This window comes from Mustela lutreola, chromosome 1 (assembly GCF_030435805.1).
Source record: "Mustela lutreola isolate mMusLut2 chromosome 1, mMusLut2.pri, whole genome shotgun sequence".
Taxonomy (NCBI): Eukaryota; Metazoa; Chordata; class Mammalia; order Carnivora; family Mustelidae; genus Mustela; species Mustela lutreola.
In genome coordinates this window covers 177,600,738-177,617,965 of record NC_081290.1, presented here as the reverse complement: position 1 = coordinate 177,617,965, position 17,228 = coordinate 177,600,738, and the positions used below count along the sequence as shown (strand labels likewise).

Below are 17,228 nucleotides of genomic sequence, written 5' to 3'. Positions count from 1 at the left end.
CAGAGATCCCGATGCGGGACTCGATCCCAGGACCCTGAGATCATGACCTGAGCCGAAGGCAGAGGCTTCAACCCACTGAGCCACCCAGGTGCCCCAACTAACTGTGATTTAAATAAAAATTCAAAGTAACTTCTCTAGTTGATGTCGTTCCACTCAAAATCTAGAGAAGTTTTGGGGGTCAGGTAAAGTTTTATTTCAAATTTAACACAGGTGGACATACGTATATGTACACCGAGCACTGAATGAAAGTGAGAATTACCTTAGAGGAGAGGAACAAATTATTTTTAGATTCTTTGACTTAAAATGTGTAAAAATGTGGAAATTTACTACATGGTCTTTTGTCACTGAGATGAGCACACGGCTTTTTACGTTTTTTTGTTGTTGTTGTTTGGTTGGTTGGTTTGGTTTTTTTACTTATTAACATGAAGAATTTGATTTTTTAAATATTTAAGCATTATTTCATTTTCTACCTCTGGGTTTTGGTTCACCATTCAACTGATAGTCTCTTGCACTTGATTTGCTAAAATTTAATCTGAGATTTTTGTATCTTATGAGTTATATTTATTTCCAGCTTTATATACTATATATGTACTATTTTTGTTGCTACATATTTTTAATTATGGGAAATTACTGAGAAGTAGTACTTTTTTTTTCCTGTTCTAAATGTGTTAAATAGCCCTGGAGTTATGTGTTTGAAGTTTACAATAAACTAAACTATGAAACCTTCTGGTCGCATCTTTTTTGTTAGTAGTTTTTTTGGGTAATTATCCACAAAAAAATTTCCAAGTTTATTTTGTCTATTCAGCTTATTAACTTTGTTGGGTGGTCATTTTGGTAACTGCTATTTCCTAGAGAATGATCACAACTGTATTTTATTATTTTGATTAGCATCGTAAATACAAAGTGTCTTTGTATCTCCTTGCTCATGCCACATTTCGTACAATTCCCGTATTTGTTCAAGTTTACACGACCAATCGGTTCATATATTTTATTGTTTAAAAGGAACCAACTCATGACTTTATGTAACAATACAAACTTTTACCCTGTTTTCTACTTAATTACATAATTTACTTTTTTAAGTAATCATAACTGCTTTTTCTTACATTATCTTTCAAATTTTGGATTTGATTTTTTTATTCAATTTATTTTAATATTATGTTAATAATCTAATTGTGAAAGGGAACATTCTGACATGATTTTTCATAATTCATATAGTTCCTTATGTAGTGGCATAAGTGTCAGTTCTCATTCAGCTTCACCATCCAGAGTCCCTTGTGCAATTGTGGAGATGGGCTGCTCATCCCTTCTTTCAAATAGTGTGATCGGCAGACAGCCCCAGTGCTGTCATTTTATGTAAATACAAAATAGTGCTAACGAATGTTTCCTAACGGTAAAGCCTTAAAAATGATCCCATTGCCAGTGACTCATTTAAATAAAGACTTTTCCGGGTTAGCAGAAAAAACCCTTTTTGGTGGGCCTTCTTCTGTGGGTTCAGAGAAACCACATTACTGAGGGATGCAAAGAATTAGCAGGTCACTTGAAAAGCAGACATCCCTTTCCCCAGACTGTAGTTTCTCATGCTCAGGATCTCAGTCGATGAGCTTTGCTGAGGGATCCTTTAGCGACTAGAAAAACCACAGGTTATTTCTAATTTCTGGTTATCAAAGTCACCACATCTATAGGGAAAAAATTACCTCTTGACTAGACGTAGAGGTAGCTGATGTTTATTGTACTGATGCCTCTCATCTAGTTCCATGTCGTCTACATGGAACATAAATTATTTTCAGGAAAAATATTTTTAAAAATTGCATTTATTTATTTGTCAGAGAGAGAGAGTATGAGTGGGGGGTGGTGGGGGCAGTAGAGGGAGATGGAGAAGCAGACTCCCCACTCAGCAGGGAGCCCGATGCGGGGCTGGATCCCAGGACCCCAGGATCATGACCTGAGCCGAAGGCAGACCCGTCACCGACTGAGCCACCCAGGTGCCCCGGAGAAACAGTTTTTTAAAATTCGGGTTGGTCTGTAAGTTTACAACCGGAGACAAGCCCTTTGCTCCCAACCAAAGCAGTGAGATTCCTAGGTCATATGAAAATATGATATATAAAAAGAAAAAATTTAAAAGAATATACAATGATTCAAAAATTTTTCCCCGGGGGTACAAAAAGGAAGAGAATCAGGCCAAAGCCCCCGGCCTGAAGGAAGCAAGGCTGCAGGGGTGGGGGTGGGTGGGTGGGGAGGGGTTTCAAAAACAGCTCAGAGACTGGTAGGACTGCCAGTGAGGAGGGAAACCGACAGGAGGCTCAGCTGCTCCAAGCAGACCTAACCCTTCCACCCGTCAGAGGAAAGCAAATCAAAGCCGGCAAGAAGCACCACCTCACATCCATCAACGTGGCAAAGAAAGAAGGGAAGGAAGGAGAGAGGGAGGAAGGGAACCACAAAACAAATCACAGCTACCGCTAGAGAAATGGGAGCTTTCTGACACTGCTGGGGAGGGTTTTGAAAACTAGAACTTATGGTCCACGAGAACTGTCGCAACACTGTTCCAAACACTCTCGACACACAACTTATTTCATCCCTACTGCAACCCAGTCAGAGAGGTGCTATGGCCACAGTCATTTGACAGATGAGAAAATTTAGTCACAGAGAATTATCTCGTCAAGGTCCCACAGCCAGTTCTCAGGGATTCTGACTCCAGATTCTATATAATCCTGAGAACACAATATAGTACAATTCCTTTTGAGAGCCGACTGGAAAATTATAGTAAAGTTGAAAAGGCACACACCGAAAGACCACATATAGCCACGTATATCCATTCCTACACCTTAAACTTGGACTCAAAGAGGTGAGTGCAGAAAGGATCCTTGCAACATTATTTACAACAGGAGATGTGCAGTATTTACTTCACACCAAGTAAAACTCTATTTATTACATATTTTGTTCTTCACAACAATCCTCTGCAGGGTCACTATTACTATTTCCAATTCAACAATGAAGAGGATGAGGCACAAAGAGGTGTCTATAAAGTGGCAAATACTTAAACTACCTAAGTGCTCTGGCGCCTGGGTGGCTCAGTCAGTTATGTGTCTGCCTTCTGCTCAGGTCATGAGCTCAGGGTCCTGGGATCGAGCCCTGCATGGGGCTCCCTGCTCAGCAGTGGTGACCCTGCTTTTCTCTCTTCCTCTGCAGCTACCCCTGCTTATGCTCTATCGCTCTCAAATAAATAAATAAAACTTTTTTTTTTAAAAAACTACCTAAAAGCTCATTAATAAAGCAGATTTTAAGCTTAATATAGTCATACATGGGAAGCTTAGAGCAGTTATACAATGAGTAGTCCCTCTCTCTCTATATATAGAGAGAGAGAGAGACAGAGAGATGCACAAATCTGAAAAAAAAACCCACAAGTTTTGGAGGTTTCATGATGCTAATATAGTTTTAAAGGTAGGAAATCATAAGGATGATGTTCTACATGTACTGACAAGATTCTCTTTGGATTGCAAGGAAAGAAAATAGGATTGGTAATTGTGTACCAAGGGATGCCAGTAGCTATGTAGTTTCATTTTTCAAACAAAACAAACTCTAATGTTACTATGAACAAGTATCAAGACTTTTAAAAACTGAGCAGTGGGTACACTGTGTTTATAGGATTCTCTATATTTCCCACATGATTAATATATTTTATACTAATATATGACAGGAAATTGAAATTGTATCCATCATGTATTAATCAACTTGACATTAACTTTATTAATGTTATTAAAGATTTACTTGTGCATAGAACAAGTTATCATGAAAAATAGCTGGCAGTGTTTACCATTAATTAAGAATTTATTTTCTGAGACTCTCTTAAGTTGTTATATTAATTTAGTCATTTAGGTATTTTCTGAACTCTAATAAACTGGCATAAACATTGTTGACATCATTAAAGACAGAATGATTCAAGGCTCAAGCTGGCCCATGAGGGTATATCCTGGAACCGCAGAGCCCACGTCCACCAGGCGACCGCACGTCTCGGCGATGCCGCCAACGCCAGTGCTGCCAGTCCAGCTCCCATAGTCATTAGGAGGAGAAGGTGTTTCTGGTCTCAGCAACCTTCTCTTCTGGACATGAGCCCCATGCAATTGAATCATGTGGACAGAACCCAACGCCAAAACCCTCCGTGCTTTCATTGGTATGGCCTCCAAGGTCATAGCACCTTCCTCCCCTCCTGGGATCTCGGTGTCAGAGGTTGGAAACGGGCAATGGAGACGTATCACTACATACTGGAGATCAGGGTAATGCGAAGTTAGGATTTTGTACAGTCCCGCTTCGGCCACGCAGGATTCTGAACTAGGGTACATCGAGCTGTCCTCAACAACGACCCCGCTTCTGTGTGGTTGCCCTTCTCCATCGTTAGAGCAGAGCTTCCCTCAGCCGGTGATCAGTTTTTTTTCCCCTTTATAGGAGGACTCCTTCGATATACTTCTTTGTAATGCACCGTTACCAGGGAAGCAATAGCTTTGGAAATTATGTGTAGTACGTGGTAGCGACGATGATGCCAAGAATGCAAACTCTAGTCCTACAATCAGACACAGACTCAAGTACAAGGCAGGAGATGGGGCGCCCGCGGCCGCTGCGGAATGCCGAGTGCACCTGCACACTGGCCTCCAAGACTTGTGTCAGTTTTTATCAACCTTTGTGTGGGCACTAAGAGACCTTAATTCCTCCTTTCCTCCATACTGAGAATTTCCAGGACGCAGAAAGGGGCAACTGTGGCAGAAGGCAGCCCGCTGCGTACAGCCAGCTCCGGCGCCCCGGAGTCCGTTTTCTCACACACACAGCAGGGGCAGCATGTGTGTAAAGTGAACTTCTCACACAAACTCACATCGGTTCTATCATCTCCAATGACAGACACTTTGTTGTCTTGATACGACACCCCCACGTATTTCTTCACCCTACACCAACATCCTGGCAAGTACTTTACTGTCCTCTGTTCTACTGCAGTATTGCTGGGTAACAAAACAAAGTCAGCGTTTGAAAACAGCAAAAACCATGACTGCAGCCGGGGGAGGGTTCCCTGGGGACGTGTCCCTGCTGTCTGTGCCTCGCACAAGGGGAGGGTCCTAGAGCGTGGCTCTGGGGACCCCATTCCATGGGGAACACCTCAGCCGGCTCCCCCTCCCATCTTCTGAAAGGCAAACTGGAGGGGTCCCCAAAAAGGGGTTTAGAGGGAAAAGAAACGTATTTGGCCTGCGTAGATCAGACTTCAGGATCAGAGAGAATCTTTCACGAGAAGGGAAAAGTAGGGAATTTGTCACAATTCTCAAGGCGGGGGAAAAATGGGGACGCCGGAGCGGCCGTGGCAAACGGGCTCACTGGGTGGGTCTGCCTGCTCGTGCGGGACCCGGTACAGACGGAGCACCCATCAGTGAAGCCACCGGTCACTTCAGAGACCACATCTCAGAGCCCAAGACTCATGTCTCTGAATCTCGCACCCCCCAGAGTGGAAGGCAGTGAGATATTAAGTTCTTTCAAACCCTAAGAGAGAGAGCTCATTAAAAGTATGTGGAAAAGAGAGCAGCTTAGCTGTTATTTCCTGTGCCATTAACTTGGAAAGCAGCTCATTTCCATACACCTTTTCAGGCCTGTAGATATTTTAGATACTTAATTTTAACACATGCTAAATCAGAGCACCCTGCAATACAATTTTCTCATTTCACGTGTGCAGAAGCCTTTTTTTTTTTTTTTAACAGAACATCAAACTGGCATTTTTCCCCCCAAGAAAATATTTAAATTGAGTTTTCAATTATGCAGAGAATTGTACACATGAGTGAGGAAGCTTTCTATCAATCTGCCTGCTTTCGAACGAGGCAGGGTGAATTCCGCGTATCGGTCTCACTACGTCTCACCAATGCTCTCTGTGTATCAGATACTGTTGTAGCCAAGAACAGCAACAGTTTTCCTTCCACCCACACATAACGAGTCCATGGGTCAGTCCGATGAACCCAACAGGATTATTCATTAGCTGGCGACCACTACTTTTATGAACTCATCTCCTGGCTTTGTTGGTCTACAGCTACTCACTCTTCAAAGGTGATCTCCCAACCTTCAAGAAAGGAGACCGGAAACAAACACTACCTGATTCTGGAAAAACAAGAGAGATTTGTTGGCATGCTTTTTTTTGATTGAGTTTGTCCTAAGAGATCTGTAAATTACATTTATCACACCCAAGAGCGAACACTGAAGATACCACGAACCACCTAAAACAGCGGAGAATGACCAGCAGGCGCTGACTTTAACAGTTAAGTACTGAATACAACACCTGGAAGTGGACACAAGAGGAACAACAGCTGCAGGACTCTGCAGTTTACAAGGGATTTTTCTTGTATCCTTTCTCTATTTGGGGAGGAAGAACATTCTCTGCTTCTCCACAGGGAAGAGAATGAAGGAAGTGCAGTTTCTTTTAAAGAACACTACACTCTCCAAACACGCCCATGAGTCTCTCCTCAATTTCCTCACGTGATGAGTGGGTTTTAGGAGGTAGCGGCTGTGGGATGGGCTCTCGGAGGGCACCTTTCCCACCTTCTGGGTAAGACGATCTGTGGGACTGTGAAGCAATCTCTGAGCTTGGAACATGGCACGTTTAGGAACTTCTGTTCCTAACTCTGGACCTTAGCACCCATTTTAGGACAACAGAAAAATTCCACTCAGGACACAATATCCTTTGACATAAGGATGAATAGAGTTAGAGGTTCTGAGGGGGAAAGAAGAAATCAAGGAAGCTGGTAGGCCTTAGATATTCCTTCTGTGGGAAATAAAAGTGAGGGTTATGCTGGGGATGGAGACTAGAGAGACACGACAAGAGAGGAAAATGACACATACAATTAACACAGTGCACTGTAAACATCAACCTGTATTGAGAAGTTTTATTCTCCAATGAATCCAAGACGCATATTTATGTAATCAAACAGGGTAGGTTTAATGTCTAGGCTTGACTCTGCGTGGAAGATCCAGAGAACAGATGAGGCCTGAGGCCACGCGGACAAAGGCAAGTGAGGACACCTGAAGAGTATGTTTGTGATTTTTTATCTTGTAATGAGTATCCTTGAAAAAAGGCCTCAGAAAAGACCAATTTGGGGATCCAGGTCCTTGAGAAAATGAATAGATCTTAGAGTCAAGAAGAGAACTGTGTGTTAATCCCATGTCGTTCCAACTGAAAAGATGCATGGGTGGGAGATAAGAGCACATTCAGAATTATGAAAAGGGAGGCAAACCACGATACATGGGCCAGCAAATACCAGGGAGGAGATGGAGGAGAGCTAGTCTGCACTCAGAATCCAAAGAGCGGCCCCATGATCTGGGAACCAGGCAAGGGTGAGAAAACCAGACTAAAACACGACCCAGTGCTGGTAGCCGGGATGAGTCAGAGCCGTCCCGAAACGTCCAGAGGGACGTCTGTGTAGGAGTGTAGGAGAGATCAAGGGGTTGTAAGTGTAGGAGAGATCAAGGTCGGATTTGGATAAGTAGGAGTGTTAACAGGAGTTAAAAATTTCCTGGTAGATATGATTTCCCAAAGAGACCATGGGAGTAAGTCCGTGGGAGGAGGAGGGAACCCTCACTCTTAAAGGGTTGGAAGGAGAGAAGATGAACAGAAAATTAGATGGAAACATATGAAAAGGTCAAAGAATAAAGGGAAGAACCATGAAGACGACAATTCAGATGTGTGAGCATGTCTAGAATGATGGTGGCACTTTTAAGAATTTTATTAGCTTATTAACTTTGAGTCGCTAATTAAAATACTAACTAGGTGACAGGCATAACAAGGAGGGCACGTGATGTGATAAGCACGGGGTGTCATATGCAACTGATGAATTACTAAACTCTACTCTGAAAATTACCATGTGCTATATGTTGGCTAATTGAATTTAAATGAAAATAAAACAGAACAACAACAAAAAAATACACGCTTTGATACTTCAACTAAATCTTTAGTTTTACCAAACTGCTTTCTTTTTCCTCTTTCTATATTAATCTTATAAATAATCATAATTAATGGGCAACTATTTAAAGATTTTAAAATTAAGGGGCGACTGGGTCGCTCAGTTGATAAAGGGTCTGACTCTTGGTTTCTGCCTGGGTCACGATCTCAGGGTTGTGGGATTGAGCCCCGTGTCAGGCTCCACACTCAGTGGGGCATCTGCTTGGGGTTCTCTCTCTTCCTCTGCCCTTCCCTTGACCCGTAAACTCTCACTCTAAAATAAATAAATAAATCCTTTACAAAATTTAAAGTGAGTATGGACTAATGATCTTCAAGGTATCCTAAATATTAATGTATCATTTTCACTATAAAGTGAGAGAGCTAGAAAATAAACGAAATATATAGAGGCGAGATGGTTCATGTTTCAAATTCAGTGTATAAGGTGATTAGTTCGGCAGATTCTTTTCCTAAATGAATGTCTGCCTCCAGACGAGGTGAACGATGTGAAAAGGGATGTCTCTTTCCGTCGGCTGCTCATACACAAAACATGGTCTTGGAAGCGTGTTTTCGGTCCACACCACCACTCCACGGTGTGGGGATCCAACCTGCTCCTCTGCTTCCTGGCGTCAGTGCGCAGCCTCCGGCCTCTGGACCGCACAGGCTCTCGGGGCCCACGTCTCCCTCTGACCCCGCTGTGCAGGACAGGCTGGGGAAGGAGCGGTTTTGGTCTCTCCGGGGGCAGCTGCTCCAGCAGACGTTGAAGGACTGTCCAGGAGCCGCACCCGACCACGCCTGCTGCTTGTGTGGACTTGTGCAAGACTCTCCCATACGACCCGCCGGCCAGTTCCGGGCCACAGGTGGGAAGCTGGTTGTCCCTCTCTGCTGGGACAGCACAGCTGAGGGTCTCCAAACCGCTCTGACCTTGGGAACAGGGTGCGGTGAAGGAAGTATTTTCAGGGTCAGCCGACCAAAACAAACAAACAAACAAAACCTCTCTGGCTACAAAGTCTTCGAATTAAAATTGCCTTCATGATAAAATTAACCCGTGTGGTTCTCAAAAGCCTCAGGAAATAGTACCGTCACCCTGAGATTCCCATTCTGGAGGCGGCGAGTGAACCACGGAAGCCCAAGGTCGCAGAGCTGGGCGCGCAGGACTGGGTCTTCCCCAGCCACAGGTCCCCGAGGCCTGCGGGAGCCGCACAAACACCGGGGGCCCGCTCCCAGCTCGGCGCCCGCTCTGCGCCCTGCCCGTCCGGCTCCCGGCCCTCCAGAGCCGCCGTCCCGCAAGCCAGGGGCCGGCTGCAGGCCTTGAGAGCAGGCGGGCACTTCTTTCAAGACAGCAAAAGCGCGACCGCGGGTCTTGATCCCCAAAGCCCATGACTGTTGAGCTCCCCGGAGCCAGGGTAGATACTGTAGTGCGAGGCTGGCCCTGCGGCCGGGCTCCTGCCGAGGCCTCCTCCCGGCCGAGAACCTCCAGTAAAAGCCGCCGGTCCGGTGAGGGGCGTCCGGGCCGGGCTCCCGCGGGGCGGACCTGGAACCGCTGAGAGGACGCGCTGTGCCCCAGAGATGCCGCCAACGACACCCGGGCGGGCTGGGACCCAGCTCCCTCCTCGGCTGGTGCTGGCCACGGGATGTCGAAGAACTTGTCTCCATGCGTCTTGACTGGTATTTGGTTGTGGGAGAAAACTCTGCCTTGTCACCTCTGCGGACGGACTTAACCAACGTCCTTCAGTCAGAAAACTGGGCTGAGGACGCCACGCAGGACTCCAGTGTCCGAGGCTCGCAGCATCGTTTGTCTCTGGGCAGAAAACCCTCTTGGGAGAACATTCCGCAGACTTCATCCAGCCTTAAACTCCGACGCGCCCGTCCATCCGTGCGCTGGCATCCTCTGACCGAGAAATGCAGGAAAATATTACAAAGACTGAGGGAAGGCCCCGGGGACTGAACACACTCTGGGGTAAAACGCGCGGCCTCAGCGGGCAGCAGAGCCCCAGCTCCAGGGTGAGCGGAGATGCCCCCCTCCGGTTCTCTCCAACAACAGGAACGCCACACCTCAGGTTTGGAAACCAGTGCAGCCACGCTGCGACCCCCTGGCTGCTCTCAGAGCCAATAATGTTGAGCTATTTACAGTCTTCAAATATATTTAATATGTCTCTTACAATTATGAAATTGCTTGAGTCCCCCTTAAACCGTAGGTCCTGAAAATTAACAGGGGGCATATTTAACAAACATTCTTCTTTACAATTTATGAAAATAACTTTTTAGATGGCAATAGAAAAAAAAAAAGCCTTTGGAAATTTGTTTACCCCCTCTGTTCATAGGCTGCTGCCAAGAGGAAATGAATAGCGTCTTTTGAGATATTCACAGACATCCGGTGCGGACGGGGACTCGCTTTGACAGCCAGCATTTGTTCTATTTTCTGTATTTGAACCGTTCTCGACAAAGGCTGTCCCCGACTACCGCAGCGTCTTACTACGCACCAGATGCTGGCAACTTCTCTCTCCCCGTGCGCCCCCACACTCATCCTCCCGCTTCCGCCCTCACTCGGCTCCTGCTCCGGCACCTGGGGCGGCTGACAGGGACACAGGTCTTGCACCCACAGGCTCCCCTCCCTGGCTCAGCCTGGGCGACGTCCGGGACAGATGTGTGTGTCCTACAGCTGAGGGACTGGTTAGCTGTGACCTCCCCACTGGGTGAGACCAAGGGCAAGCCTCGGCCCGTCCTCCAGCTCAGTGGACACCTCTCGCCCCCTTCGGGGATGAACTTGCTTTGCGAGGAAGTGTAATCAGATCGTGTTGCACCAGTTCCCCCCCCTGCACACACATGCATACACACACATGCATACACACACGAAGAATGAGCCTTTCTGCCTCCCCGTCCCCTCGCACCTCACGAACCTGCCGCACAGTTTACAAACGTTTCGGGTTCTACTCGTGCGGGGCCAGTACAACTCTCTACGGACGCCAGCCTACAAGGAGATTTATAAGCACACCTCCCTCCCAACTCCGAGTGGCTGTCGCAACCATAGATCTGCAGTGACTCCTTCCCAGCACATCTCCACCGTGTCGGCTACCCCGTTTCTCTCCAGCGCACAGGAAGCCTCTCCCACCACGGACTGTCAAGATGTTCCCGGCGCTGGTGGTGTGGTCCCAGCACCCTCGCCTCTCGCTCTCCTCCAGGTGAACTCTTGGGATTTAGGGGACAGGGCTGCTGGCCTTGCTCTCTGTTGAGACCGACCTGACCCCCTTTCCTCGTGGTGTCTCCCACAGGAGTTAGCGCTCTCCTGCCCCAAAGGACATGGTCCTGACTCTGTACTTCCAGCAGTGACAGGTTTCAGTTCCCCGCTGGGTGCGGCTTCTAAGTTTCTTCATCCTTCAGCCGGGTTTCTGAGCTGTCAATTACCAGCAGCCTCGGGACGTGAGCTGGTGAAGGCTGCGTTCTGACACTGGCGGGTACATGAACCTCTACGCCAGGGAGTGACACTAGAGGGCCATAGGGTACAGAAAAATAAAATCAGGGTCCTCCTTTGGGTCATATCATCCCCTTTCGTGAAATTTAGCCCTTGTGCCTGCCTCTGTCTTCTTCCCCATGGTGCCCAACACCAGTCTGCGGGTAACACTGCCCAGCGCCCTCTGACTTGGGGTCGCACATGGGTGTTGCCCCATGGCTAAGACCCCAGCAGAGCAGCAGGGGGCACTCTGGAGCAGAGGCTCGGGGACCAGGTAATGCAGGTGTCCCCCCACCCCCCACCTGCCCTGCATCAGGAACCCAACCAGAAATGTGATGAGGTCCGGGTTCCCAGCCAGCACAACCTTGTGAACAGCTCCTCAGGCTTGGCTGGCTGTCTCTCATTTCCATTGTGCCAGGCTGGATGTCCATAAAATGAAAAAGAACGCTGCTGTGCCAGCACATTTAAAAATCAGCCAGTCAGGAAGAAGCTTAAATGATTCTGCTATTTTTTCAGGGGGAAAGATCAGTTACGAAGATCGTCACTTAGAAAGTGAACGGTGAGTTCAGGACTCACCTGTAAGGAGACCATGGGAGGCCCGAAGCAGAGGCAGTCCTGGGTCTGACACAGAGGAGAAGGGAGGGCAGGTGCATAGAGCACGAGCACGAGAGGCGGCCAGTGAAGGCTCCCCGTGAGGACCGCGCACAGGTGGCCGGCGCCGCGACGGGACACCCTGCCCCAGGCCAGTTAGGACACGCTCACAAAGCCGTCCTTCGACCAGCTCACCGTGGCCTTTCTTTCCAACCGTAGTTTTGTGGAGATGCAATCCCCTCCCCCAAAACATAAAACCTTCCACTTTCTTCTCAGAAAGCCACTTCTAAAGTAAATACCAAGAAGTCAACACCACTCCTAGGGAAGAAAGGAAATCAAGCTTCGTCCATTCTCCTGCTGGTCAGCCGAGGAGCCCCACGGCCATGCCCGGTTTGGCACGCACACCGTGCCTGTCTCCATATTTGGTTCAGTCCACACACACACATCATGAAGACCTGGGTGAAGCAGCTCACAAGAAATCTGCTCACAGTTTGCCTTACGGCTTATTCTCTGGACACGCTCACAGACCCCTTCTAGTCTCCCCCACGTGACGCAAGAGGCCAGCTCTCCGGAGCAAAGCACAGTCACTCTGAACACGGGTGGTTAACAACTTGCACGGGCAAGAAAAATAATCAATCTATGGTAACATGTTGCAAATACCCTTTTGGGGTTAGCTGAGTTTTTTAAGCTCTCTTTTATATTCGGTGAGTTTCTAGATTCACAGCTGATTTTTCATTTCCATGAGTGTCTTGCTTTCCTTCTTGGTATCAGGCTGAATTTTTTTTCCTGTTCTTTTTCACTATGGAATTCCCTCCATCCTTGCAAAATCTCAAAGCAGCGGAAGTAGAGAGGAGCTACAGAGAGAGCACGGGCAGTGAAGTCAGACGGGGTGTGAGCTGCATCAACCTCGATGCAGAGACTGCAACACCGGCCCAGCAGGCGTAAGGGGAGGCCTGAGTGACACAGTGCAGGAAAGCGTAAGACCCCATACAGAACCAGGGTGAGATGAATGCAAGTGATTTATTATCGCCACAGTGGATATGTATGGGGTGCCACGTCTTGAGAGATTTCCTACATAAAATGTCTGAGACTTGGATAAATGATGAAGCAGAAAGTTAAATCACACATTTTTTTTTTAACCAAGTATTTGCTAAGTATTATGTCCTGGGGTGCCAAATCCTGGAGACAAAATGGGTACCTTCGCTTACCAATTTTTGAGAACTCTTCAGTTTGTAGAAATCAGTCTATTTTTTTTTTAATTATATGTTTATTGGGGGGGGGGCACTGGATGAGCAGGGGCAGGGGTGGAGGGGCTGAGGGAGAAGGAGAAGCAGACTCCCCGCTGAGCAGAGAGCCCAATGCGGGGCTCGATCCCAGGACCCTGAGATCATGTCCTGAGCTAAAGGCAGATGCTTAACCCGTTAAGCCACCCAGGCGCCCCAAATCAGCCTACTTTTATCAACTCTCTACATAGTTCATCCATCTGAGAGAATTTAAGTTCAGGGACTTCTGATGCCTGTCACTGCCTGTGTGTTTTTTTTTCCCCTTCATTTTACTACTTTCTTTGGGGTTCAAGAAATCAGTCTCCATCGACTGAAAGTCCCTTAGGTTCCGAAGCTCTCAGAGTCTTATCAGTTTTATTTTACATTTATTTTCTGGATGTGAGCAGCCACATGCAGAAACACTTTCGCATACGTCAAGCCTCTAGGTAACTACTAAACTGAGTCATGGTGTGTCACAGCAGCCACCTATAAATGCTGTACCAAAGTTTAAAACTATTTTAACACAGAATATAATTAAGCAAATAATGATCTGAAAAAGAGTATTTCAACCTACCAACAACAACATTCATACGATTGCCCCAAATTGGGTACGGATAACCAATGCTCAAAGTACAAAATGTAACAAAATATACAGGACCTTACAAGCATTTTGTGCACACTTTAGCTTCTAATTTATCTGTTTTTTTTTTTTTTTTTTTTTTTTTTTTTAAGCCAGAAAGTGCTTCAGGGTCATCAGCAAACATCTATCAGCCTTTTACTGTTAATTTGATAACGGGACTCCTAATGCAGAATTCCAGTCGACTGACTGGTGGATACGTTTTATCTTATTTAAATGACGGTGCTACAATCCAATTTTCCCCACTTCAGCTCTCTCTATAAATATGCACAAAATGTCACTTGATAGTGATTTCCCTTATTTCTCCTGCACCGCTTTTTTCACCAAAAAGTGGCTTTAAGGAGAAATGAAACTTACTGGTTTAGGATTAAAAACAGTTACATGTTCTCATCCAACTCATACGTCAGTGTTTCTAATTAAACTCTAACCTCGGAAATTTCTTTGTCTTGAATCCATCCTGTTGAGTGCTTACCAGACTGTGAGAGCACATTCCTTCCACCTTCATGCTAACAGGTAACGTGCCGGCTTATACGTCTCTATAACCGTTCATTCACTGCAAACGGTATGCTTTGACTTTCATGTCCTTGAAACGATGAAATAATGCTCCTCTAATTCAGTTCCTCTTAATGTTTCTACTTTAAACAGAATGTACTATGAAAGTGAGATCTATGCATTTTTAGAAATTCTGAGCTGGGGATAGCACTTTAGTCAGAACAGTGTCAAATGTGGAACCCAAACAACATAATTGCTACTTTGAGGTTGAGGTTGATGTGACATTCTCTTGAATATATTTTAATGCTTATGCATATTTAAATTAAAATCTTAACCTCCTGGCATTCAAACCAACCAGCCATTCACCATCGAACTAGAGAGGCATGTCTGACAAATGAGATGACACCCAACAAAAATCACTTGTCTTGAATCCATGCTTCCTGCACAAGAGAGTTCTAAAAAGCCTTGTTGTTTGCTAACATTTTGACAGTGGATCCCGATATTAGCACAGCTTCTCTGACTGATTATACAGAAATAAGTCATTTCAAATATTGGTCCCTCTATGGAGTGGCTGCTCATTCCAAATGATGGGATGGTGTATATTCAAGCCATGACATCCTTCTTGTCTTATGATCCGACTTTTTGTAGGGCAAGTGAGTTTCGGGAGAATATGGCTCCTTGTTCCAGGAAGACTGGGTGAAACAGGAGTCCGTACGGGGTACACACCCCCCTCCCTAACACACCCCACTTGTCCAGAAAAGTCTTACAGGTTTTCTCCCTTTCTGACCCACACTGTCCACTTCAAAGCAGCAGGGCTCCCGCAGAGAAGTCTGTCTGTGGACGTGCCCGGGCCAGCCTGGCAGGTCAGACGCCAGAGCTGGTTTGGCTCCAACACGGTCTTGTCCTGACCCATTTGGGGCCTGTGCACCTGCAGGTGTGTTGGGGTGGAGGGTTCTCACCTCAAATCGAAGTGGGCCTCCCGTGCCCAGCCAGGTCACAGGGAGAGAAATAATCCCCGTCTCATCCGGCAGTGCTCTTCCAACTGTATGACCTTATCTCACGTCTGCCGCAGTGCCGGCTTTGGATGGCCACGCCCAAGTGAGCATTCTCGAGTTGGGCGGGAGGCACACGTGAAGGTTTTCGTGTCTGACTGAACCTATACTTGCAGTGAACAGTTGACATTGGAATTGGGAAGGTGCCACGGGCTTCTGGCTCCGTTCCATACTTGTCGAGTTTCACGGCATCGACAAGTCATTTTAATTCCAAGTCACAGGAGTTACTCTGCATCCTGGGATCCAATGCAGCTACTTAAACCCAAAATACGCCAACGTTCATGGCACGGAAATACGACCCTTCTTGCCAACTGCTTCTGTTTATTTACTTCAAGTCCCAATAAGAAGCACACATCACTCTCGCCACCCACGTTATCAATAGGACAAATTCATAAAGAGCCTTTCTTCAGCGAACGGAAATGAGTCTGAAGTCTGATTGAACTCACAGTGTCCGAGCAAGGGAGATGGGAAGGGGCAGAATGTGTTCTCCAATTTCAAGTTCGGGAAAGTAAGGGATACAAAAGTTAAGTGGCTGGTCTCCATTTATTCAAATCAATTTATTCAGGAGCAGAGCCAGAAATAAAGATCAAGTTTCCTGGCCCATGCGCTAGACCCCATGCTGCCTCACAGCTTTCAAAACGCTCATTTCCTTGGAAAAGGCTACCAAGCTTTCCCTACTACAATACTAGACTCAGAGCTACTGCCATCTGCTGACCGACCGAGGAAGGGCCTGCTTTCCCATCCGCACACGGTCTCCCAGATGCCAAGGGGCTGGGTCCACCGGCCTCTGCAGGAGAGTAGTCAAGGAAGCAAATGAATTTAGAACACTTGCTTCCCCATCAAAGGACTGGTATGCCAACACTCTGATTATTTATAGAACAATGCAATGATGCGCTTTGCTCTTTGTACATGGGACGTCCTTGGGGCCATCTGTTTTCTTCTGCGGCCTGATTCTCACATCATCTTCCAGACTTGGGTCATCTAAAACAGCCTTTCTTAGGACACAACACAGTCTGGGGAATGCCATCCATTCCTGTGTTGTCTGTCTTTTCTTTTACCCGTGTCCTGTGAGATGTGCTAGTTAACCTGCAAGGTGCCAAAGACAGAGCCACAGAAACCAAGCTACGCAACTGCAGTCCTGGGATGCTAGAAAACACCATAAAAACATCCTCATGGAGGCGTCTGGGTGGCTCAGTTGGCTGGGCGACGGCCTTCAGCTCAGGTCATGATCTTGGAGCCCCGGGATCGAGTCCCGCATCTGGCTCCCAGCTCCACAGGGAGTCTGCTCTCCCTCTGACCTTCTCCTCACTCATGCTCTCTCTCACTGTCTCTCTCTCAAATAAATCTTAAAAAACAACAACAACAACAAAAAAAAAACACATCCTCATGGGACTCGAACAATGAGAGCACAGGATCTTAAAGACATCTTCAACGGGCCCCCCTTTGTTCAGAGCCAAGCTATTCCTTCCCCAGAAAGCTGTCCATTGTCCTCTTTCACCACATCTACCGTTTACAGCCTGCCTCACAACAAAAGTAGCATTTTCCAGACTCAATGAAGTTATAGGGAACACACACTTTGTGTTTCCATCTCCTTATCACAGCTGAGTTCACGGTATGATGTCTGCCTGTCTCTGGTGCTAATCCCTGTACTGAGTTCTCTACCTCTAAGATTAAAGTCAAGTTTAAATATTTGGAAAATTTTTTTTTTTGGATGAGAAAGACGAAATAATATGACACCTGGTTACAGAATCACGTCCCCAGGAGCAGCTCACGCCGGAGCTGAGGCGTCTAG

The 17,228-nt window shown here is 46.6% G+C and overlaps 1 protein-coding gene across 1 annotated transcript; it reads right to left on the bottom strand.

Moving 5' to 3' along the window:
* Positions 1–6,765: 6,765 nt before the first annotated feature.
* On the bottom strand, positions 6,766–15,617 carry LOC131834797 (uncharacterized). Its single transcript, XM_059179444.1, has 2 exons — positions 15,344–15,617; positions 6,766–9,842 (listed from the first exon to the last, which is right to left on the bottom strand). Exon 2 carries the CDS (start codon positions 9,605–9,607, stop codon positions 8,993–8,995), a length of 615 nt encoding a protein of 204 aa, XP_059035427.1. The 5' UTR covers positions 9,608–9,842; positions 15,344–15,617; the 3' UTR covers positions 6,766–8,992.
* Between the last annotated feature and the right edge of the window lie 1,611 nt (positions 15,618–17,228).